Here is a 23,632-nt window from a genome sequence, read left to right on the forward strand (position 1 = left end):
CTTTTAAAATTTTTTTCTATATAATAATCATTTTTTTTTCTGTTTTGTTATTTATGTATTTTCAATTTATTTCAATATTTTTTTTTTATATTTATATTATTATTATATATATATATTTTTTTTTAAATAAATAGAAATATATTTTTCATATTTTTTTCATAAATGTGCTCTTAATAAAAGAATTCACTTATTTTTATATCCTTCATATATTTATTTCATATATAAATATTTTTTCGTATTTTTAAAAATATTTGGATATATTTAATTTTTTTATATTTAATTATTAAATAACTAGAACATGGCTAAAATTCTAGCTAAAATAAGTGAAATTCAGTTTTGCTGCTCTAATAATCATAATTAAGTGTTAAGTGAGATTTAAAATGTATGTATGTCATAAATAAAATACACACAGATATATTAGCATATGATATATGTATAGCAACAACAGTGTAGGTCATACACATATAAACATTTCTGTAAATATTCACGCCAAAACTAAATTTCGTAAGCTATGCACAGCCCTGATAAGAATCCCATAAGAATAGCAATAAAAACAAGAGCCTCAAAGATTTCAACGTCCAATATATGTATAACATTTATTTATAACGCTTTGTAAGACAAGTTAAACTTTATATCTGAATTGTACTTAAGTCTGGAAAGATGTAAGAAAACAAGTTTCAAGGCAAATCCCAAGCCTCGAAGCCCCTAATCGATCTTTTCTGCTACGATAGTTAAATAAAACTATTAGTTAACATTAACACACTGTACATTTATATCGATATATATATACATAGATAACTATCGGGCAACTAACTATTTATAAAGATTTATTTGCTAACTAAACACTTGCAGCGCTGGCGCCTTTCATTTATCACAGCGACTTGGGCGTGGCATAGCCAGTTCTGCCATTGACCGTTTCATTGTTGTTGGCCGCGTTTTGCTTCTTGCGCTTCTTGCGCCATGGAAACTTGCTCACCTCTGCCCCACCGCCTCCCCCGCCCATTGTAGCCGTGCTCGCCGCCTCCTGGTCGGGCAGACCAGGCTCGTCCCGCCGGCTGATTACACGCGTCAGCTTGAGGCGCGTGGCGGGCTGCGGCGGCTCCTCTGCGGACTGGGCGGTTGCCACCAGCAACGCGCCGTTATTTGTGGCCAGCAGCGTGCGTTTGGCACGTGCAGGCGCACAATGGCTGCGAGCCACTTCAACCACTTCCGGATCCAGCAATGCGTGCGTATTGGCATCACTTGGCCGCGAGCTCTGCGTCTGCAGCAGGCGGTGCGGCACGGCGCTGCCCGTCGACGTCGCGTACAGGTCCTGTTTGCGTAGACGCCTGCCAGCCGCAGCGGCTGCACCACCAGCACCACCACTGCCGCTGGCTCCTGCACCGCCGACAGCGGCCAAACTGCTGCTGTTAATTGTTGTGGTTGTCGTATTCGTGCGAATGCTGTCCTGCAGCGACAGCTGGTGGTTGGCATCGCGACAGCGGAACTGCACCACACGATACGATCCATATGGCTCGAGGGCGTTGTTGTTGTTGCTGCAGCTGACGGGCTGCAGCCGCATCGATCCCTGCAGTCGCATCAGAGCACTGTAGTTGTGCTGGTGGTACTGGTGCTGCTGGTGATTGCGGGCCAGACCGAATTGACGTGTTAATGTAATCTGCAAGGCACATTAGGGGGAAAAGAAAAACACCAAAGATTGCCGGCAGCACTCACCTTGAAGGCCTCCCGGAACTTGTGGCTCATAATGTTGTACAGCAGCGGATTGATGCACGTGGACAGGAAGTAGAGCACGCCGGATGTGTAGTGAAGTATGTGATAATAGTCGTTGAAGGCATCGCGACAGCGGCAGACATTAATCAGCGAAACGCCATAGACAGCCATCAGGCGCTGGGCGTGGAAGGGCGCCCAGCAGAGAAAAAAGGCAACGGCTACAGCTACTGCAAAGAGGGCAGAATGGTTTATCAAATACTTGGGGTGGCCTCGGTCTCGCTGCGGTGTGGGCGGCTGCGTGCGGGTGCCGCATGGTGGTAAGGGTTTTAAGTGTATGGCGGCACACATGGCGTATGCGCATCATTGCGTAAAGTTTTCAAAGTGCGTCGCCAACTTTGTTTCGCTTTTCTAGCTGTGTAATCAGTGTATGTGTGTGTGTGTGTGAGGGTTCAAGTGTGAGGGTCTGAGAGGGTGTGTGACTATTGCGCGTTGCTACACTCAGAGAAAAAGTTAGTTTTTCTGTCCACTTTTCTGAAGTCAATTTGTTTGATTGGGTTCTTCCTAATTTTCAACTAAAGAACTTTTCACACATGAATGACTATAAAACTACATATGTATATAATAAAATTCCCAGAACTTTATCTGCTAGAATGTTTCTGACAAAATAAAAAAATTTTATTTATTTTTTTTAATATTGATATATAAACATAATATATTTTGATAAGTTTTTAACTTACAACATTTTTTTTTGTACTTTGAAAATTGTAATCCTAAAAATGAATATAAAAATAAATTAAATACATAAAACAACATAAATATAAATCGAATAATAATTATAATAAAATATATTATATAAAATATATATTTCCCAAAATTATTATATAATATATTATATAAAATATATGTATCCCAAAGTTCGATATTTTGTACAAAATAAATACTTCTCCTGTACTTTCAAAATTTAAATAATTAATTAAGTGCAGTAAATCAAATAAATATTTACACATATGCAAGGAAAATGATAGCAAAATGAATTTAAAAAAAAAAAAAAATTATAAAAAAATAAAATTTGCAATAATATATTTTATTTTTTATTTCATATTATTTACAACAATTTGAACACAATAAACAAAAAAAAAAAAACAAACAAAAAATATTATAATCAAATTTTCTCTGAGTGCATAAAGAATAAATCGACAACGTGCTTAGAGCAGAATGTCTGCTGATTTCAATCAATCAATCAATCAATCAAACGGATAACTTGGCCCGCACTTACCCAACATTCTGATGACACGACTTTGCGCGTTTAGGCCACGATTCGCGTCATAGGCGCGCCTCGGCAGCGACTGCAGCAAACGGCTACGCTTCAGCTTCATGCCAATCAGCACATAGAGCACACAGATCGCCGTCATGGGTCCGCAGAAGAATATAAAGCCCGAGACGGCGAAAACATGCGCGTAAAAGTTGTTCTCCATCTGCAACACGGAATGGCAAGTAAAGTTGCGGCTTGATGGGCAATTAAGCCAGCCTTGTACCCACCGTGCAGGAGTAGCCATCGCCCTGGTTAACCACCGAGAACTGCATGGCCTGTGGCAGGGCCAGCAGGAAGGCCGCCAGCCAAATAGCAAAGATGAATTTGATGGCACGCGATAACTTGGACATGGTGTGTTGCCTGTAAGTGTTTCATTTTTTCAATTTATGCTCCCAAGAACTGACAGTTACATGACTGAAGTACACTTAATGAAACTTTGAGTGCTTGTGTGTGTGTGTGTGGGAGTGTGCGTGTGTGAGTGTGTGTGTACAAAACATAAACTTTTTAAGTGTCAAAAGAAAAAGTACTTAGTTACTTCAATCGCTACAGTTCTTAAACACTCCTAAATTATGGCAGCTTTATACTACATTAATTTAATTAATATGAGAGGAGCTTAAAGCAAGTTCATCTTTATATGTTTGAAGTGAGCTGAATCTTTACTTTGTCTTTATATTCAGAGACTTAACCCTTTGACATATTGAAGCCAGTCTACAATCAAAAACCAACAAGTCAACAAAGGAAATTTTTTATTTTTGGATATATTTTAATTTCCGTAAGAACACTTTACAAAGCCTCGACAGACTATAATAAGACCAAGGGCGTAATTAACATGTACTTAAATATTAAATATTGTATAAACACCTACATAAGTCTATTTATAATCAGAGAAGTAGAGCTTGACGCACCATATTGTGGAGCTACGAGCGAAAGGAACAGACGTTAAGGAAAGGAATGGTAAGTAAAGCTCACGCTTGCTACTATTTTCCTGAGACCCATTCCCATTAACAAACAGACCAGAATATACAGGGTGGGGCCCCTGACCTATTAATGCGTTCACATTTTGGGGAAATTCTATTAAAGCTTGTAAACAATACTCAGAACTATCATTTAACAGAATTATGTACATATAAATAGCTAAAAAAAAAAAAATTAAAAAAAAAACCTGTGTTCCATATCTAAGGCTTGTTATACTGCAAGTAAACAATACACAATATTAAAAAAAAAAATAGTTCAAATCATTTTAAAAATTCGTAAAGCTGTTAAGTTGTTTAAGTCTAATATCTCTCGGATTAAAACAGAGTTATTAAATTAATTTAATACTTAGGTATTTTTTTTTAATATTTCATATCAAATTACATATATTGCATGCAGCAGAAGTAATGAATATTACATTAGAATATACTGCATACACTAGTTTAAGCTAACTATCTATATATCTTCCCTATCTCTTTTCTATATCAATCTGATCAACTACAAATTAATTTTATATATAATGCAAAAACTACAAATAGATACGAAAATAGCAAATTGTTTGTCTTTCTAATTGAAATGTGCAAATGAAAATGGGGAAAAACTTTTCAAAGTTTTCCAAGCCCCTGCGGCTAGAAAACCAGCAAAGGTCACCCCAGATAAAATAGGAGTAAAAACACAAAAAGGGACAAAAAAAAATTGAATGTGCTGTTGGTTTTCATTTAATAAAGAAAACAACAATAATCGCTGGAAGATAGCGCTGCTCATATCAATATTCATTATGTTTGATAACTACTGTAAAAAGTGAGTATATTAAAGGCATTTATGATGCACTGGATACTACCTCGACTATCTCGACTAGTTGGGCTTTAATTACTGGCATACCAAAAGTCAATGAAATAATTTCGTCATGTAATATTGTAAGTGGTAAAAAGCAATAAATATTATATATAGATTTTGGGATTAATTAAGTGTGCCTATATTATGTTAGGGGATATAAATTACAGCCATGAGCCACTGTTGCCGTAGCTAATTAGTTGTTATCTTAGGGTCAATACACGCACACTCACACACTCGCACACCCACTTACCGAAACGGATGGCAGATGGCTATGTAGCGCTCCACGGTGAACGCCGTGATGGTTAGCACCGTGGCGTTGGCTGCCATTTCGGAGAGTACGCTCTCTATGATGCAGATGCCGTCCGTGAAGGGGTACGAGTCGGGACACCACAGATCGTATAGCTCCTGCGGTATGCCTAACGAGATGGCCGGAAGCAGCACATTAAGCATACGCAACGTTAGCCACATAGAATTTACTCCACTCCCACGCCCACGCCCACTCCCACTCGCACTTACCTGCGACGAGCAGAATCAAATCGGAGACGGCCAAATTGAACAGATAGAAGTTAGTGGCCGTGTGCATGAAATTGTTTCGCGAAATGACAATACAGGTGATCAGGTTGCCCAGCACGCCGGCCACAAAGATTAGGGCATAGCAAATAGTTAGGAAAATGAGCAGCGTAGGCGACTCCTCCCAGTTGTCTGCGATAGTTGTGGTCGCTGTCCCCGCTGCCGTTGCCGTTGTGCCATTTGTGCTATTTGCCGTTAGCAGATTTGTTAGATTCTCGGTCGTCATGTTGAGCATTTGGGCGACATGTGTTAGGAATTTGTCATTGTGCAGCAACAACAGCTCCGGGCTGGGGCTGGGACTCGGACCGAGACTGGGCCTGGCATTTGGCAACGTATGAGCCATGAATGATTGATTGAGGCCATCATCGTCGTCACTGCTGCTGGCAAGTGCAAAGTCAACGCTTTGCTTCATGCTGTCGCCGCTGTGTCAATTAATCCGCGGCCCTTGGTTTGGTGTTGACTGCCAACACTGTTATTAATATAGTCTGCTGCTGCTGCTGCTGCTGCTGCTGCTGCTGCTGCTGTCCGCACTTATCGTTATGTTTGACGTGCTGGCTGTGCACATGGCTGATAAGCTCGGCAGCCAGACGACAGGCCCCGAATAAAAACAACAACCTAAGCCGCACAAACAAAAAACAGCCAAAAATTGTGCATTCGCCTGTGAAGCAAACAACAACATTAAAAGTCATTAGACTCAAGCATGAATTTAAATTGTTTTCCAAAAATACTTGGAACATGTCGGCCTATCTGCGACTCCTGCGGCTTCGACTCGCACCCGATTACAACAGGTGGCTGGCCACCTGGCTCTGGCTGTATCACAACTGCGCAATATGCGAGACACTTTAAGTGATAGAAATTCATGCGGAAATTTTATGGCTTATTCGCAATTTCGTTTGACTAAAAATAGGCAGCATCCACTTCACATAGCTGTGGGGCAAGAGTTGTTGGCATAGTTTCGGACCTCCACCCCCACCCCCCATACACAATTTTCTTTGCTGGCAGACGGAGAAAACTTTTCTGGTATTTGTGGTCAGCATAGTGAGGCAAAAGTTTTCGGAACACGAGGTAAAATACGATCGGTCGATGATGATGAATTTAAGCCCGGGGCTTAATGCGAATACGTATACGCAATTTACAGCATCTCTGATAAATGGCATTTAGAGCTCATAATTCACTCATTATTTTTCGTTGGCACGTTGACAATATGCATACGTAAATCTAACAGCTGCCAGCAGCCATGCCATGGCCATAGCACAGGAGTCGAGCGAACTTTTGAACCACACACGCCAACGAGCCTCTTGGTATTAATCATATTTACAGCTCGTGTTCTTTGCCAGCCTTGTTTCGGAATACCTTTTGCATACATTTAGCTAACGTCCGGTAGCATTTTCTTCAAGTATCCCCCCTAAGATTGGAAACGAACCAAAACCGCAAAGATGTTAACTGAAGTGGGGTGAAGCCAAATGATTCCTGGAATCATCAATGGCTAGGCTAATAATACACAATTTTCGTATATTTAATGCTTGCTATATATATGTATATATTTGGATAGGTGTTAATTAAAGTCTTAAGACGGCGCAAAAATTAATTTTTCTAATGCTTTGAAGTTGGATTTATTGATTGGAAATATTATTAAATACTTATATAGACTTTGTTTTAATTTTTAATGAGTTATGAAATTATCAATTGATTGCTTTATTAAAGGAAAGATGTATATTAAAAATATAATTCTTCATCAATTTATTCACAAACATTTTTTTTATAAACTTTTATATTTTAGGATAATTTTTCGTGGCTTAAGATTGTTATCTCTCTCAAGTATACCTCAGTTAAATCAGCTGTTCGTTTTGATTGTCAATTTCGAAAATAATTTTTTTTTATTTAAAAATTTAAACTAAATATTTTAATTAAAATAAAAAAAAAATTTATAAAAATAAATACAATTTATTTAGCCATCTATATCTAAAAAAAATCGTAGCTCATGCTTTCCCATATCTCCCATTGAAGAAAAAGCCTTGAAGCCCCTTGTGAACGCCCTGTGCAAAAATTCATTTTTAAGCTGCAAGGATTTTCTTTCAAAAGCCATTTAAATATTCCAATGAAAATTCCAAAAAATAGCTAAAGTTCCACTGTGCAGAAATTTGACTTTGCACTTTGTGAAAAATTTGATTAGTAAAGTTTTTCTACGGCTTTAATTTGATATCTAATTGATTTATTGACCAAGAGAAATAGTTCAATATTCAAAGTTTGTTAACAATGCAATTGGATTATCATTTACTTGGCTTCTCTGTCTCCGTTCTGGGAATCAAGCGAGATTATACACATTGTCGTTCACTTAAAATTCAATAAAAATCTGTCATAAATACCTATAATGCATTTCACATGAAGCACAATCACTTAGCGCCTTCCGCTTGCATAACTGCAAATTTGATTAGCACATGTGCAAAATCAAATCTTTCGTGGAATTTGATTGTTCTGCTGTGGAACCCGTTCCATGAAATGTTTATGTGTATATGTATGCATGTATATGCAAAAGGACATTTGCTGTTTGTTGTTGAGGAAATATTGCGACGTTGTAAATATTTGTTGATGGAATAATTTAGTTTAGCCCAATCAGGCGTAAATGTCGGCTAGGCCAACCGAAAAAACCCCAATATAAATAATGCTCTCTTTCTGCCCTCCCTCTCTCTCTCTCTCTCTCGCTCTTTCTCTCTGTCTGCTGCCCAAAATACTTGAGTTCGATTTGTAATAATTGTGTGTCCGTCTGTCGATTTCCTGTCTTCAGCCAGCCATTTGATTGTTGCGCAAGGTCATGCCAGCTATTGCGGCTTAAAAGTTTCCCAAACGCTGGCTTTAAGTCTAAATGAGAATTCAGCTCACCCAAATGCGTTCAAATGACAAAGGCCATTAAAAGCGGTTTGATTTGATTTGCCGTCACTCAAGTTGGATCAGCGAGCAGTCGCACCCGAAGGCAACAATTGTTGATATCACCTTACATCCTTAGCCAAACTCGGCGCTGTTGCTAGACGCTCGTTGCCAATGCCTGCAGTCAAAGGCAGCTTCCGCGATAATAACTTAAGCAGTTTATGACTTTGTGCGGGAGAATCACAAACTTCAAAGTTTTTTTTTTTAAAGAGTTTTAATCTAATTGTGCTAATTGACTTGAACTCATTTTATGAGTTTTTTCTTATTCACAAATATGTATAGAAGTTTTCTTACATTATTTAGTTAATTCAAAACTCGCGGCTTTACTCGGCTTTACTTTAGCTCAACTCTTTCTCGGCTCGCCACACGTCCGTTTGGCAGCGCAGTCAATGTTAGACTGAATTTCCGTGTGGCTATTGCAACGGCAGTTGACGCTCGGCTGTCAAGGCTTAACAGCTGTTAGCTAACAGCGGCGTCGCGTCCTGTTAGGCGTCTCTTGCTCTCTCGCTCTCGCTGTTGCTGTCGCCGTCGTTGTTGAATGGCTTTTGTAGCATAATTTCATTCATAAATTCATGTATTTCACCTAGCCTCGATAGAGATGGTAAGCTAGGCCCTCGTCTAACGTGACGTATACGCAATTTAGCGCCAGCTCCATAAATGGTGGGTAATTTAATGAAATGGAATGGAATTGAATTCAAAGTGGAACAAACATATTTAGCATTATATTGAAATGGCAAATGGGCCAAGTCGCCAACAGTTACTTTTAATATTTATTGGCCAAGGCGCCGCCCATTGACGTTCAACTGGTTCTCCGGCGGGCCAGCCAGACAGCCGCAACTGTTCGAGACGCAGCGAAACAATCAAAACTCACGCGAAATCCAAGCCGCAGCTGGCTTCTAAATCGTACAGCCGTCAGTCGTCAGTCGTCAGCGTCTGTCTGTCTGTCTGAATGTCCGCAAAATACCAAAACAAATGTCAATTGTTTTTTCTCCCTTGACTTTGGCAGGACTTTTGAGGACAACTGGCGACCGCATATTAATCTTTGGCTTTGACCGGCCATAGATTTTTGGTATTTACTTAGGCGCCACGCCGCCCCCTCCAACCACCCCCGCGCTGAGCAGCGTGGCAAGTCGTTTTGCGGCTTTAAAGCGGATTTCGCCAGTTTCTTGTTCTGCTTCTGTTATGGCCATGCGCTTTATGGTTATGGCCAAGGGCGTATACCGTGGTGGAACACTTTGTCATCGGCTCATAATTACGCCCCGAATATGGTTTGAGTCAAACAGCTCAAGCATAAATTTATCAAATGAAAATTTTACGCCATTTTCTCATGTAAATAAACATTTGATCAAAGCGAGCAGAGGCAGGGGCGGGCCACTGCAGATAAAAAAAAAGTGCTGAAAGGTGTAATAAAATTGAAGATGGTGCGGTTAACGCTTACGCATAGAGCCGAATTTAGGCATAGATATGAAGCAAAACCTTGCAGTTGGCAGAGCAAAAACTCGATAAGGGTTTTATGATTTTTCGTGTAAGCTTGGATGTAGATTTCTAGCTAGATTACTGAGGGCAGTAGTACATATATGCATATATAATTATTTTTAAATAAATACACATAAATTTAAATATATATTTAAAATTGCAGTCATATTTAAGTTAAGCTGTACTTATATTTAAAATATTTAATTGATTTAACTAAATTTCTAAAAATATATTTATCTATTTATATTATAAATCATAATAAAACTTAGCAAAAACTCGATAAGGGTTTTATGATATTTTGTGTAAGCATTTTGGAGGTAGATTTCTAGCTAGATTACTGATAATTATAATAAGTTTTTACTGATAATTTTTTTTATATATATACACATCAATTTAAATATGTATTTAAAATAACATTTATATTTAAGTTTGGCTGTAGTTATATTTAAAATATTTAATTGATATAACAAAATTTCTAAAAATATATTTATCTATTTATCTTATAAATCATAATAAAACTTCACCCTCAACTTCATTTTCTTTCATATTTAGTGCCAAAAATTAATTATGATACCACAATGCTCTTAGCAAACGCATGTTTTCATATCACATATCATCACATATCATATACGCCCTCTCAGACAGCTCTGGCATACATATATTCAGAAGTATAATCGCATCAAGGACATCTGAGCTGAATGTGGCGCAAATAATCACAGACAATAATCTGCTTTTCGGCCATGGATTATTCATGAGATGTGCAGATAAGATAAGCCAGAGCAAATGCTCACATTTGCTCGCACTATTTAATTGGGTATTGCGCCACCTTGGCCAACATCCACTGGCCGGCGATTCAATTGTAATTGCTGCGACAAAGTCTGTGGTCAGGCCGGGCAGAGACTGATTAGCATAGAGCACATGTGGCGCATGTGGCCCATGTGGGGGGCGCAGCGTGGGCTGTGAGCTGCCTAAATGGCTGGGCTTAAATCAAGGAGGGTCGACCACAGCACGGGAGGCTGCTCTAGGGGCGCTTATCTTGATGGACGAGTGCAGTGGGGACGATAATTTGAGCAAGTTGGGCACAGTCGCAGGAGCTTCAGCTGTAATTGAATCGAGCGTGTGTGCGAGCTCAATGAACTTTGCATTGTAAATTCCACAGCTGTTCCGTTTTGCTTCAGTCTGTCTCTCTGCTCATCACTCATACGCCCCGAATGCCAGCTGCGGACAAGGCTTTTAATCAAATGAAGCCGCTGTCAGAATGTTCGACTTTTTCTTTTGTGGAATTGAGTTTTGGGCAAGGCCGTCTAATGCGCGGCTCAATGGCTAATCGAAGAGTACAATTAGCCAGAAAAAGCCAAGACGTTGACTTGTTGCCAACGCGTGCCTGGGTCAAATAAATCGAAAATAAAATAACAAAATGAAAATGAATAAGAAAAAGGAAAATACGTTATACCCCTCAAAAAAAAAAGAAAACAATTAAAACTGCCTGTCATGCCAAATACCCTTGACTCCACTGGAATATGCATATCATTTTAATTTCATGGGAAACTTAAAGAGAAAACAAACAGAAGAAATGACAAAGCGCACAATGAGCAACAGCAGCTGCCTTCATTTTCATCTCTAAGAGGACAACATCAAGTTAGAGCTGTGACTTCCTGGAAAAGGATTGAAACAGAATGAGACAAATAGGTTCTGAGAACTTGTTTACACTAGGCCAACGCATCTGGAGGACTGACTCAATTTCAGCAACTGGCCCAATTCGCATGAAATTTATACTTGTAAATAGTTTAGGCTATGCTAATCTTAATATACCTTTGCTAAGTGCGTTGCGTGCTCGATAAGCTGGCTGGAGCAATGGCCAACGGGTTGGTCGAACTGCGAATGGCTTTTGGCCCGACCCGTGGTTTGGCTTGCAATAAAACTAAATGAATTGGAAACTTGCACCAACTGCGATCCAAGAGCCCAGCGACAATGGCCAAACTTCAAAAAGAAAACAGCACAAAAAACACAAAAACAAAAACAACAATGGAAATAGAAATAGAAATAAGAAAAACATCGACGTGAACCCCGTTCGGTTGCTCCGGCTGATGTCATGCCTGTTGTTCATAAAGAAAACAAACGAATTCTTTGACTTGAGCGCAAGAAAAGCCGAGCACAACTTGAAAATTGAAAGGCGACAGCTGACAATTTGCTGTTTTTCGGGCGGCCTGAGTGGGTCTCCTGGCACGTGCTGGGCTGCTGCTGTGTGTCGCTGTTTGCCTTGGCATTGAAGAGGATGCAGGAGCCATGCCGTTGTCTGCTGGGTATGGTGTCAGCTGCTAAACATCTATCTCAACTGTTGTAGCGCCTACTGTTTGTTTAGGCCTTTTCTTTTGATTAAGTGACAGCGCCCCATCACCCTCGCACCTCTCTTGTTTATGCACTATTTGCATAGGGATTGAGATATCGAATGCAGGCAATGAATTTGATTTATTTGCCCTTGTCATTCGCACGCAATTCCTCAATCGCATCAAATAACAACATTTATGCGTTTAGGGGAACTAGGCCTTAGCTTTTATGAGCCGTAAAGCTATGATAGATTCCCTGGCACACGCCCATTAAACCGACTGGGCTAACAAGCGCCCAGCGGGCTCATAAAATCTTACCAACTACAAGCCATAAAATGGGCACACGCCAATTTCAGTTAGCCATTTAACTGGCCAACAATTCAGCCTCCCTATCTCTCGCTCTCTCTCCCTCGTTTCTCTCTGTCTATCTGACGGCATTCTTATATTTCAATTTCGATAGCTGCCATTGGCGAAGGAGATTAAAAACTTGATCTGCTGCTGCTTTCGGCGCTTAAAGTCTCAGTTACCTTTCAGTCACATTTTCGTGTAGAAAATTCTGGAAAATTTTAATTGTTTTCAATTGTGGATTTTAAACAATGTTAATAGAATGTTACATAGAATTTGGTTTATTCTTAGGAAAGTGTTTGACTTTCACTGGCATATCAACTTAAAAGAAAAGTAATGAAAGTGAAATATTTATGATAACAAACAAGAATGTTACAGTCGGGTATCATCGACTGCATAATACTCAGCCTGCAAATGCAGTTGGAAAAGAAAACTCTACCAACTTACAAGAGGCATATCTACATAATTTTAAGTCAAGAAATGTAAGATCTCAACCGTTGATTTTTTTATAGCTTGGTGGATATTAAAAATATGTCGTTGTATTGACTATATGTGTTCGAACACATGTTGACAAGGCGATTATATATATTTATATATTTATATATTTATGTGGGTTACCCATTTACCACCCCTCTGAATAACTGAAATATCTAAATGCTATAAGATACATATATATTCCAATCCAATCCAATATACCCGTTTGGGTAAATGAGCATTCGAACGTCTCTGCAAAAGAAAAATAATTAAAATTAATTATAGATACTAAAATACATATGTATGTATATAGATTGCCACAAATTTATACACGCGCTTAATGAATAATCACTCTAAGGCATCAGCCATAATCGAAGCATAATTAATTTTGTAAATTTGTAATGCGGTTCGCTTTAACAACTCATTGGCTAGGAATGTGGGCTTCTGACTGCGTAAACATTTATGAGCTTAGTATGAAGTCGTTTATAGTTAATTGAATCTATGTCAAGCTGGCTGGAATTGTGGTCATTAGTGTGGCTAAAGGTCATCATTAGTGAGGTTCTGGATGCGCCCAGGACTCGAGAACACGTAATCAGCCAGGCTCAAACACTTAAAGCAGACCCTAAATAAGATTAAGTGCATGCCACAATATTAAGTATTTGCATTTTTATATAGAGAGAGACGGACAGTGTGTGAGAGAGAGAGAGAGGGCAGCAGTGCGGGCAAGAGAGCGCCGTCGCAGAATCTGGCTAAAAGCAACCGGTAGTTCTTGCTGTGCTGCCAGCGTCGGCAGCGACTGTTGCGTCGCACTGTTAACATCTGCCGCCAGAGAATTTGGGGCCAACCAAAATTCAGTCGCTGTTAAACGGATGCTGCGGGCAGTTGTTCTGTCGCTGTCGACCAGCTCGTGGCCCGGCTACGAAACGCAAACGAAACGTGACGCGTCGTATACGCTATATATTCGAAAAACAACAAGTAATAACAATCAACAAATAAGTAAATAAATGATGCAAAATTCTTGAAAATTTTCAATTTGCTACGCACAAATTCCAATACCTAAAAAGAAAGACAAAACTGTTTAATTAATGTCTGGCCGTAAAGCCTGTTAATAAGTTAATAATCGTGCTTTTAGCGATTTGTTACTAATATGTACATACATGCATACAGGCCATATTCCAAATAAGTGAATAAGTATATGTATAATGTATGTAAATGAAGAAGAAGCAGACGAAACAGATCAACAAAGTGCATTGCTCGCAGAGTTACTCAAAACAATATCAAAAGCAGTTCAAAGCAATAAAAAATAATCAAAAGACGAATGCAAAAAGCTGAATGCATAAAAATGTGGCAGGCAACATTTAATAAATTTCAATTAAACGTGTTTTAAATGCACAAACGATTTCCAGCATCAACCAAAAAACGAACTACAACAAAAGAGCAACAAATGAATTCATAATTAATTGGGAATCAGTGAATAAATACGAAAATATTTGCAGCAGCCATTAGAAAGAAATGCAAATCGAATTGAAAAAAAAAAAAAATCATTAAATCATCATTAAGCAAAAAAAAAGTATATATATAAATATATATATATTTATATAAAAAATATAATTTAAAAGACATACAAAAATATTTAAAAATATTTTCTGTTTTTTTTTTTTCTTTCTGAAACACATAAAAATAAATAAAGAAGTCATATAAATAGCAACAATACTCATTAAAAAAAAAGAAAAAAAAATCAAAAACTTCCATTTAATATTTTTGTTTGTTTAAAATCATTTTTGTTCTTCTTTTTGTTGACATCTGGCATTTGTTAACGCTTGGCTTGAAGTCTTTCGGAAAGCAATATTATCTGAAATATCTAGCTGAAGTTGTCCACTCATTAGTGCAAATTTAACCAAATTTAAGAAAAATAAGCAAATATAATAAAATTTCATATGCAAATACTTTCCAAAAACAAAATCCAAGTCCTAATTCCAGTGAATCGACTATACAAATGTCGCTGCATAACTTATGGAGGCGATGATATGACTTTCTGGCCATGTTGAAAGGCCCGGCCAATCAATGGGCTACACAAAATAATGCCGAATCAGAAATAAATAACGACAACTCGCTATATTAGTAATTAATAAAACACAACAATAATAAAAATAAATAAACCGCTAATACAAACGAAACCTGTTCTGGCCCAAACATTTATATGGCTAAAATCGAACTCGACAACATTCTTGAAAAATAACGTATGCCTGCCTGCCGCATAACATTTGAAAACATAGCAAAACAAAGAAATAAATATGTTAAAAGTAACATAAAATTTAAAAAATGAAATAAATTTTGTTGTTGATTTGCAAAAAACCAAAAAGTTAACTCCTATTCTGGACACTAGCAACAACGACCTTGTCCGTTGCTAGCCAATCAAATCTCAATTTGTTATGGAAATGTGCTTTGAGGGATATTGTAGATCCTACGAATTGCTCGACTCACTCCAGCCTTACCTGGCTAATATTTAATTGATGAATATCAACGAAATTGCCACGCGCCGCTGCCTAATGAAAATTTAATGTGCAAACTTTGCGCATTATGAAAATGTTATTGGCTCTGCAGCTGGCAGACATAATATAATTGTTTCAGCATTTGGCATACATATATATATATATATATATATATGCAAAGATTTGACTTTAACTAAAATTGCATTTTACATATCTAATACATCAATTGACATATATCTATATATATATTTACTTTGCATATTCACTCAGTCCAATAGAGCATACAAATGACATCTTAGCTGTCAAGCACACACACAGGCACACACACACACACGCACACACAACACAGAGCGAGAGAGAGACACAGCTATGCCCGCCATGTTGCCGGGCAGCGCAAATGTGTCTAGCATGGGCGCAACCATGCCCCTTTTGTCTGATCTGCAACTGTTTCACAGTGAGAAATTCCTTTTGAATTTAACCCAAGTGCTGAACATATCAGCGGACAATCTGACGGAGCTGCTGCAGGGACTGGAGCCGCACGATCTGCTGACGAACCAAAGCTCGCACACAATGGCCACCCACATGGGTCTCTTAGCCACGCTCAGCATTGGCTATGCGCTCATCTTTATTGCGGGCGTGCTGGGCAATCTAATCACCTGCATTGTCATCTCGCGGAACAATTTCATGCACACGGCCACCAATTTCTATCTATTCAATTTGGCCATATCGGATCTCATACTGCTGTGCTCGGGTCGGTAGCATGCCGTCTATTGTGATTGTGATTGTAATTAGCTGGCTAATCCTTTGGCTTGCAGGCATGCCGCAGGACCTGTACAACCTCTGGCACCCAGACAGCTATCCCTTCTCAGACGGCATTTGCATATTGGAGAGCGTGCTGTCCGAGACGGCGGCCAATGCCACCGTCCTGACCATCACCTCGTTCACCGTGGAGCGCTACATTGCCATTTGCCATCCGTTCAGGTGAGTGGCCTTGACCAGCCCGCCCGCCCGCTTGCTAGCCACTTGATTGATGTCAACTCCTACCAGGCAGCACACCATGTCCAAGCTGTCGCGTGCCATCAAGTTCATCTTTGCCATTTGGATAGCCGCCCTGTTGCTCGCCCTGCCGCAGGCCATTCAATTCTCCGTGGTCACACAGAGTCCGGGCTCATCATGTACGGTAAATGTTGGTACTACTACTACTACTACAAAGACATTTCAATCTACTCTAATAGAGAGTTGGGGTAGATGAAGCAAGAGAAGAAGAAGAGGCGTTAATACTTATAGGGAAACATAAAATTAGGCAAAAGATTGTTGAACCTTAGTTGGATTAAAGATTAGAGTCTTACTTGCATAGGGCGTAATGTCTAATGGAAGGAGTAATACGAAGTAAACAGCTAACGCTTCAAAACTATTCACAATAATACTTCTTCTTAATCATCCTGAACAGCTTGGTATTTATACACAGATCTTGAGATCTACTATATATAAAGACTTATGGATTATAATTGCCTCTTCCTTTTCTAAATAGCTATATATTTTATAACAGTATGAATAGCTGAGATTGATATCAAATAAGGGCGAGAAAAAGTTACTTAAAAGTTATCACATATTTAACTCCCTTATAAGTAAAGATAGATGTTTATTCCTTGTTTGTATGAACAACCACTCACTATAGCTACTGACAGCTGTATATCAACGATTGTGCCTCCATAAACTATATCAGCAAGTCTCTCTTTTATCTTCTTTAAGACTCTTAAGTGGAACCACTTTACAACATCATTTGAGTTTATTTACATTTCTAATTAAATTCATTATTTATGACCCTCTGTTTCGGCTGGCGAACTATTAAATTATTGTTCATTAGCATTGGACCTCTACAGCATTATATTAAAATTAGTTCTTCAAGGCGACACGTGTTTACTATGCAAAGTCACTAAATTAAGCAATATCAAGCTTATAAACATGCACAAGAATGTAGAAACTGATCGAAACGAGACGAGTATATCATATAAGGAGAGGAAGAGTGAAAGAATTTAATGGTGTAAATATACATATATAGGATAGGATTTGAGTGCTTCCTCAACATAGTCTTTCATCTTTAGCCGATTATATTTGCCAAGCTAATATACATAGTATATAATTTGCGTATATGTATATCCATACACTTACTACACTACCCTACTCTAAGGGAATTCCAATTTCAATAATTCAAGATTATTTTCTCGTTTTATTTATGTTTCTATTATATTTATATTTCTATTGCTTATTCTATGCAGTCGACCCTCATTATTCCGAAACTGGGACTCTTAACATATTACGACTTATCGCATGAGAAAAAATTAATAAAGCTTCGAGTTATCAAGGGAATTCATTTAACTGCTGATATTTTACACATTCGCAATATTTGCCTAAATTAATTAATCTTTGCAAATAAATCATTTATACGGGTTTGCTTCGATATTTGCTGGCATTTTACATATTTGCTATGTTTGCTCAAATTAATTAATCTTTGAAAAGAACTCATTTCTATGGGTTTTGCACATTGCGGCTGTTCAGACTCTGCAATAATTTTGTAGACAAAAGTTTATAAAGTTATCCAACGAGGCTCTTGCAGCTCTTCCAAAGGTTCTAATCTATGGTCTTCATCTTCATTGTTGCTCCTCTCATTCGCATCTGTTAGGGATCCTGAAACAGCAACATCTTCATCCACTTGAGCATAGTCTTTTTTTTTCGTGATAACTTGAAATAATTGAGAGTTTCGATATATCGTGGGTTTGAAATAACGAGAGTCGACTGTATTTATCTGCAAGGGCATTCAACTATCGGCACTCAGCATATAACTTTTGGTTTCTCATTAATCCAGTCTCTCTGTTGCTTACATATATACACATACATGCGCATATGTATATTTGTTAAGCCGAGAGACATGCAGAGATACTTATGCATCGCATTACATTGTCATTACTTTTTGACAGATGAATAACGACTTTTTTGCACACGTCTTCGCCGTGTCCGGCTTTCTGTTCTTTGGCGGGCCGATGACGGCCATCTGTGTGCTGTACGTGCTCATCGGGATCAAGCTGAAGCGCAGCCGTCTGCTCCAGGCGCTGCCGCGTCGCAGCTACGATGTTAATCGCGGCATCAGCGCCCAGACGCGCGTCATCCGGATGCTGGGTGAGTGAGTGGGTGTCTATGGATGCTGCTGCTGTTGCGTGGCCATCAACTCATTGACAACTAACAAATTCATTCATACTTTTATTTTTGGTGGCTTTGCAGTGGCTGTGGCAGTTGCCTTCTTCATCTGCTGGGCGCCCTTCCATGCCCAGCGCCTGATGGCCGTGTATGGGTCCACCTTTGGCGTCGAGTCGCAGTGGTTCAACGACGTGTTCAACGTACTGAACTATACATCCGGCGTGCTCTACTTTCTCTCCACCTGCATCAACCCGCTGCTGTACAACATAATGAGCCACAAGTTTCGCGAGGCATTCAAGGTGAGTGGAGCTCAGCGGTCAGCAGGTGTATGGACCCGCGTTTAACTCTCCCCTCTGGCCTGCAGGTCACTCTGGCTCGTCAATTTCGACTCTCGGGCAAGCATCAGGGTCACGGCCTGCCGCACAATTACAGCGCGCTGCGGCGCAATCAAACGGGCTCGCTGCGTCTGCACACAGTAAGCACACGCTACAATGCACTAATCACTATTGTTGGTCAAACGCCATTGGCTCTCTTTATCCCCCTGCAGGACAGCGTGCGCACAACCACAACGCTGACCACACTGAACGGCTGCAGCAGCAACGGGACTGCCGCTGGCGGCGCACGCAGCTCGCAGCGCCTGCAGCGAGGGTCGCTCAACAGTTCGCACGCCACATTGCTGAGCACGCAGAGCCGCAGCAGACAGGACTTGTTTGCCGCCCGTGTGGCAGGAGGGGAAGGGGCAGCCGCAGCAGCGGCGGCGGCAGTGGGCGCAGCAGCCACTGCCGCAGCCATGCATCCACATCCCCATCGCACGCTGCAGACACAAATCTCACAATTGTCTTCGGTGGGCGATGCCCACTCGCTGCTGGAGGCGGACCTGCAGTGGCCCGAGGAGCATTACGAGCTGGCTGCCCGGCATGGCAAGGGCTCGCATTCGGCAATGGGCGCCATTGACGAGCTGAGCTGTCAATCAAGTGCTGTGGGCGGGGCGGCTGCTGTGGGGCTGTCCCGGCCGCGTGTTAAGCTCACGCGCATCACACGGCAGCCCCAGCTGCAGACAACTACCAGCGACTCAACACCAGCAGCAGCAGCAGCAGCAGCAACAACAATAGCAGCGACGACGACGACGACAGCTGCTGCTGCTGTGGCCAAGTCAACGGGCAGTGGCAAAGTGCGCAAGGCGAAGGTTAAACGCTCGACTACACTCAAGGCTCTCAAAGCCAAATTGAATTGGCGTGGCAGGCAGAAGAAGAAGGAGGAGCAGGAGGAACAGCAGGCGGAGGAGGCTGGCGCCAGCAACCATGTTGCTGATGGCCAGACAAGTGCGGCATCAACGCCAAGTGCCGTTTATTAGTCAGCCAGTCAGGCAGTCAGTCCATTCCAGATAAAGGACAGGTACTCGTAACTGTGATAAGAGCAGCAGCAGCAGCAGCAGCAGCAGCAGCATGAATACTACAGCAACTACAACAAACCTAAATAATTCCAATTTGTGGCCAACTTAGAGCCAACTCAATTCCTAGCAAATACTTAGTCATATAAATATATATATGTGTATACTATATACTCGTTATGTTTCTGATCTGCTTGCATGTGTCTCAATTTCTCTTAATAAAGCAGTCGCATTTTAACTCACATATCTCTCTCTCTCTCTCTCTCTCTCTCTCTCTCTCTCTCTCTCTCTCTCTCTCTCTTATATCTTAGCAGCAAGCAAATTATCTGCCACAGACTAATGAATTTCATGCAAGTCTGTGAATGCAGCAGCCACTGTAGCTTAATCCTCAGTAATTAAGATGTCTATCGGACGCATAAATTCGCTCCTTCTTCACTTCTTTTTTTTTTGGGTCTAGACTTTTCGAGTGGCTTAGCCAAGCGACAGCTGTAAAATGCGCATCAGCCATTTTTTATAAAATGGCGTGCATGTGTGGGCGTGTGCGTGTGTGTGTGTGTGACATGTCCATGCCCTTGACTAATTACGACAACTCATTAGGCAAGCTGTTCGAGTACTCGACTCTCATATACCCGCACTCGACTGCGGCCAAATTGCAGTCGGCGCGTCGAGCGAGTCATAAAGCCAAAATACTTTAAACTAATTGAAACGAAAATTGAGCAAAATTTGTGAAGATTAATGTGAAATTGAAGCAAAGAGATTAGTGGCTAAATAAGTGATTATGCTGAGAGCATTGCCTCGCTTTCCACTCGCCATTCGGCGGCTTTATTAATGCTGGATTTGGTTTTAATTAGTAAATTTACATTTCTTTAGGATTTTCTAGCTTGTTGTAGCCGTGCAGTGACTCGTGCTAGTTTTTTCTCTGTTTATATATGAATAAGTATTTGGCTCTTAGCAGAGATGCAGGACTATTGCAATACTGATATGGAAGTACGATGTGGGGGCATTGTAAAGGGAATATACTCATGAGACTTTTGCATCTTCTATGACGCAGCATGTTGGCCTGGAAGGACAGTTTGTGAGGATGTATGTATTGCTGATTTATATAAAAAAGAGTCGAGCTGAGCATTTACCTCAATTAAGTAATAATTCAATTCAACTCAATAAACATTCAACTAAATTGCTAAACAAAGTTTAAAAATTTATCTATCAGTTATTTGAATCAATTGAAACTTATCCGAATATATAATCGAAATGAGAGCCAGCTTTTTTATTACATTCTTAATATTCTAACAGAAAATATCAGGTGTCAAGCAATAGAGTTGATAGTCGTATCCTCTTCTCCCTGACGGGGCACCAACAAATAAAATTTGAGCGGCTGCCTCGAGTTGCAAAGTTGCTCAAAGTCATTTGAATGCAATTTACATGGAAAGGTGCAACGGTCCCCTTCACTTCGTTTACAAAGAAAGTAGAGAAAACTAAATAATAATAATATTTTTACCATTATTTTTATTTAAGACTACCATACCCTATCAAAACTTTCTATATTAAGGCAGAGGCAGTTCAGCTCAGCTGATTATTAATTCAACAGAAAACAATACGAAGAGTGGGTAAAACCTTATGAAGAAAACTCAACTCAACTCCATTGATTACGTTATTTAATTGTTTCTATCGCAATGGAAATCCAGTTAGATAACATACTTAGTCATTGTCTGCTTGCCTTACATTCTAATATCAAGCTAGCAACTCCTCTCAGACCCTCCGGTGCAGGTATGCACAAAGTGCCAGCTGTGCACTTTGTGTCACATTTAGTTTTAATTGTTAGCGAGGAATTAATTAAGCGACAGAGCACAATTCTGTGGCTGGCGCCGAGTGTGAGCCAGAATAAATGTTTCGCAAATTCATAAAGTGCAGCGCGTGTGGCACAGTTGCTGGCAACATTTTATAGTTGACAGCATTAGAAGCCACTTTGACCGCAGCATAACGAAAGTGTTGGCCAAATGAAAAGAACATTTATAAATGCCAACTGGCGCAGGTGAAAGCGAAACCAAATGCGGTGCAATTCAGCTGGGCTCTAGCTAAAAATGTTGGGCCTTATGTTAGTGTGGAACGCTGAAATAGTTAAGGGCAAACTTCAATTGAGTATAAAATATTTGTAGCTATGCCAGACATCATATTAAGTATACGCAGTGAGTCACATCGTGGCGCTTGGTCAATGCCCAGGCGGGAATTTCCAGAAACTGTCGGCAGTTGAGTAAGTAACTGATTCACTTTACTATGCTAATCATTTGGCTTATGAACAAAAACAGGCTGTTAGTCTGTTGTCCCGACAAAGGGAGAACAGCGAAAAAAAAAAGAAAAACATTTTCATCAAATTTGCCAGCATTTATCGTGTGTGACATGTCAAAGTCTAAATAGTAGCCGATGAACTTTATCAGTTTTTATGAGCGACCTAAAAAAGCGTCAGAAGAAAAGAATACAGTGCGTGTGTCTGATGTGCAGACATGGCCAAAAATTGGTTACTTTGGCAACCGCACAATAAATTTTAGTGTCCCCTTATGCCATCAAATTTACTATCTACTATCGCTTTGCCATGCATTCAACTTGTCTGGGCGCAGATAGAGCGGGGTCTGTACACGTAGCATTCAATTTACGGGCAAATGAAATGAAAATGCGCCTTTCTGTTTGTTTGTTTCTTGCTTTATTTTCTTTACGTCTGTTTTGTATTTTAAATTTTGCTAATACGTCTTCACACGCTCAAGCTCACGCACTGGCACACACATTTCACACAATTGAGATTGAGCGCATAAATTGCATGCGAATATCGGATAGAGACGACGAGTGAAAAAGAACTAAGGGACTCGGCTGGCAATAAACTCCACACACAAACACAATTCCATTTATATGTAGAGGCGCCCCGTTAGCAATTCAAATGCGCCTTATCAATTGGGGGCGTAATGACGAGCCCATAAATTATTGTTGCCTACTTTCTTGCGGCGCCGCTACTGAAATTATTTATCGCTCTCCGATGGGGCTCACACTCGATATCAAGTTATTTAAGACTCAATTAGTTAACACGGCTCATTCGCACTCTAATTGCCAGACGCAAGCAGCCAATGGCAAATATATACATAAATTTACATAGAAAATACACGAGAAAATGATTTGATTTGAGCATTTGAGCACGTGTTGGTCAGTGCCTAGAGAGGAGAGCGTGTCGTGACACGAATCAGTTACATCGATCTTACAGTCTATATCTATATCTATATCTATATCTATATCTATATCTATATCTATATCTATATCTATATCTATATCTATATCTATATCTATATCTATATCTATATCTATATCTATATCTATATCTATATCTATATCTATATCTATATCTATATCTATATCTATATCTATATCTATATCTATATCTATATCTATATCTATATCTATATCTATATCTATATCTATATCTATATCTATATCTATATCTATATCTATATCTATATCTATATCTATATCTATATCTATATCTATATCTATATCTATATCTATATCTATATCTATATCTATATCTATATCTATATCTATATCTATATCTATATCTATATCTATA

General features: G+C 39.6%; 2 protein-coding genes across 5 annotated transcripts; one reads left to right on the plus strand and one right to left on the minus strand.

Moving 5' to 3' along the window:
* Positions 1-526: 526 nt before the first annotated feature.
* PK2-R1 (Pyrokinin 2 receptor 1) lies at positions 527-8,523 on the minus strand. Of its 3 annotated transcripts, XM_018111580.3 has the most exons (8): positions 8,282-8,523; positions 5,348-6,059; positions 5,082-5,247; positions 3,250-3,382; positions 2,987-3,185; positions 2,448-2,480; positions 1,714-1,937; positions 527-1,657 (listed from the first exon to the last, which is right to left on the minus strand). In XM_018111580.3, the coding sequence occupies exons 2-8, from the start codon at positions 5,811-5,813 to the stop codon at positions 872-874; spliced, it is 2,007 nt and encodes a 668-aa protein (XP_017967069.1). In that variant the 5' UTR covers positions 5,814-6,059; positions 8,282-8,523; the 3' UTR covers positions 527-871. The 3 variants fall into 3 exon arrangements, with proteins under 3 accessions (XP_017967069.1, XP_089116799.1, XP_089116797.1); XM_089260673.1 differs by lacking the exon at positions 2,448-2,480 and having other exon boundaries at positions 1,714-1,934; XM_089260671.1 differs by lacking the exon at positions 2,448-2,480.
* Positions 8,524-15,041: 6,518 nt separating this feature from the next.
* PK2-R2 (Pyrokinin 2 receptor 2) lies at positions 15,042-20,269 on the plus strand. 2 transcript variants are annotated; one of them, XM_089260650.1, is made up of 7 exons: positions 15,042-16,191; positions 16,256-16,421; positions 16,488-16,626; positions 18,419-18,617; positions 18,720-18,934; positions 19,000-19,110; positions 19,183-20,269. In XM_089260650.1, the coding sequence occupies exons 1-7, from the start codon at positions 15,810-15,812 to the stop codon at positions 19,987-19,989; spliced, it is 2,019 nt and encodes a 672-aa protein (XP_089116776.1). In that variant the 5' UTR covers positions 15,042-15,809; the 3' UTR covers positions 19,990-20,269. The 2 variants fall into 2 exon arrangements, with proteins under 2 accessions (XP_089116776.1, XP_030241994.1); XM_030386134.2 differs by having other exon boundaries at positions 16,488-16,620.
* Positions 20,270-23,632: the final 3,363 nt, after the last annotated feature.

Source organism: Drosophila navojoa, chromosome 2, assembly GCF_054131105.1.
Source record: "Drosophila navojoa isolate 15081-1374.11 chromosome 2, UAZ_NAV_1.0, whole genome shotgun sequence".
Taxonomy (NCBI): Eukaryota; Metazoa; Arthropoda; class Insecta; order Diptera; family Drosophilidae; genus Drosophila; species Drosophila navojoa.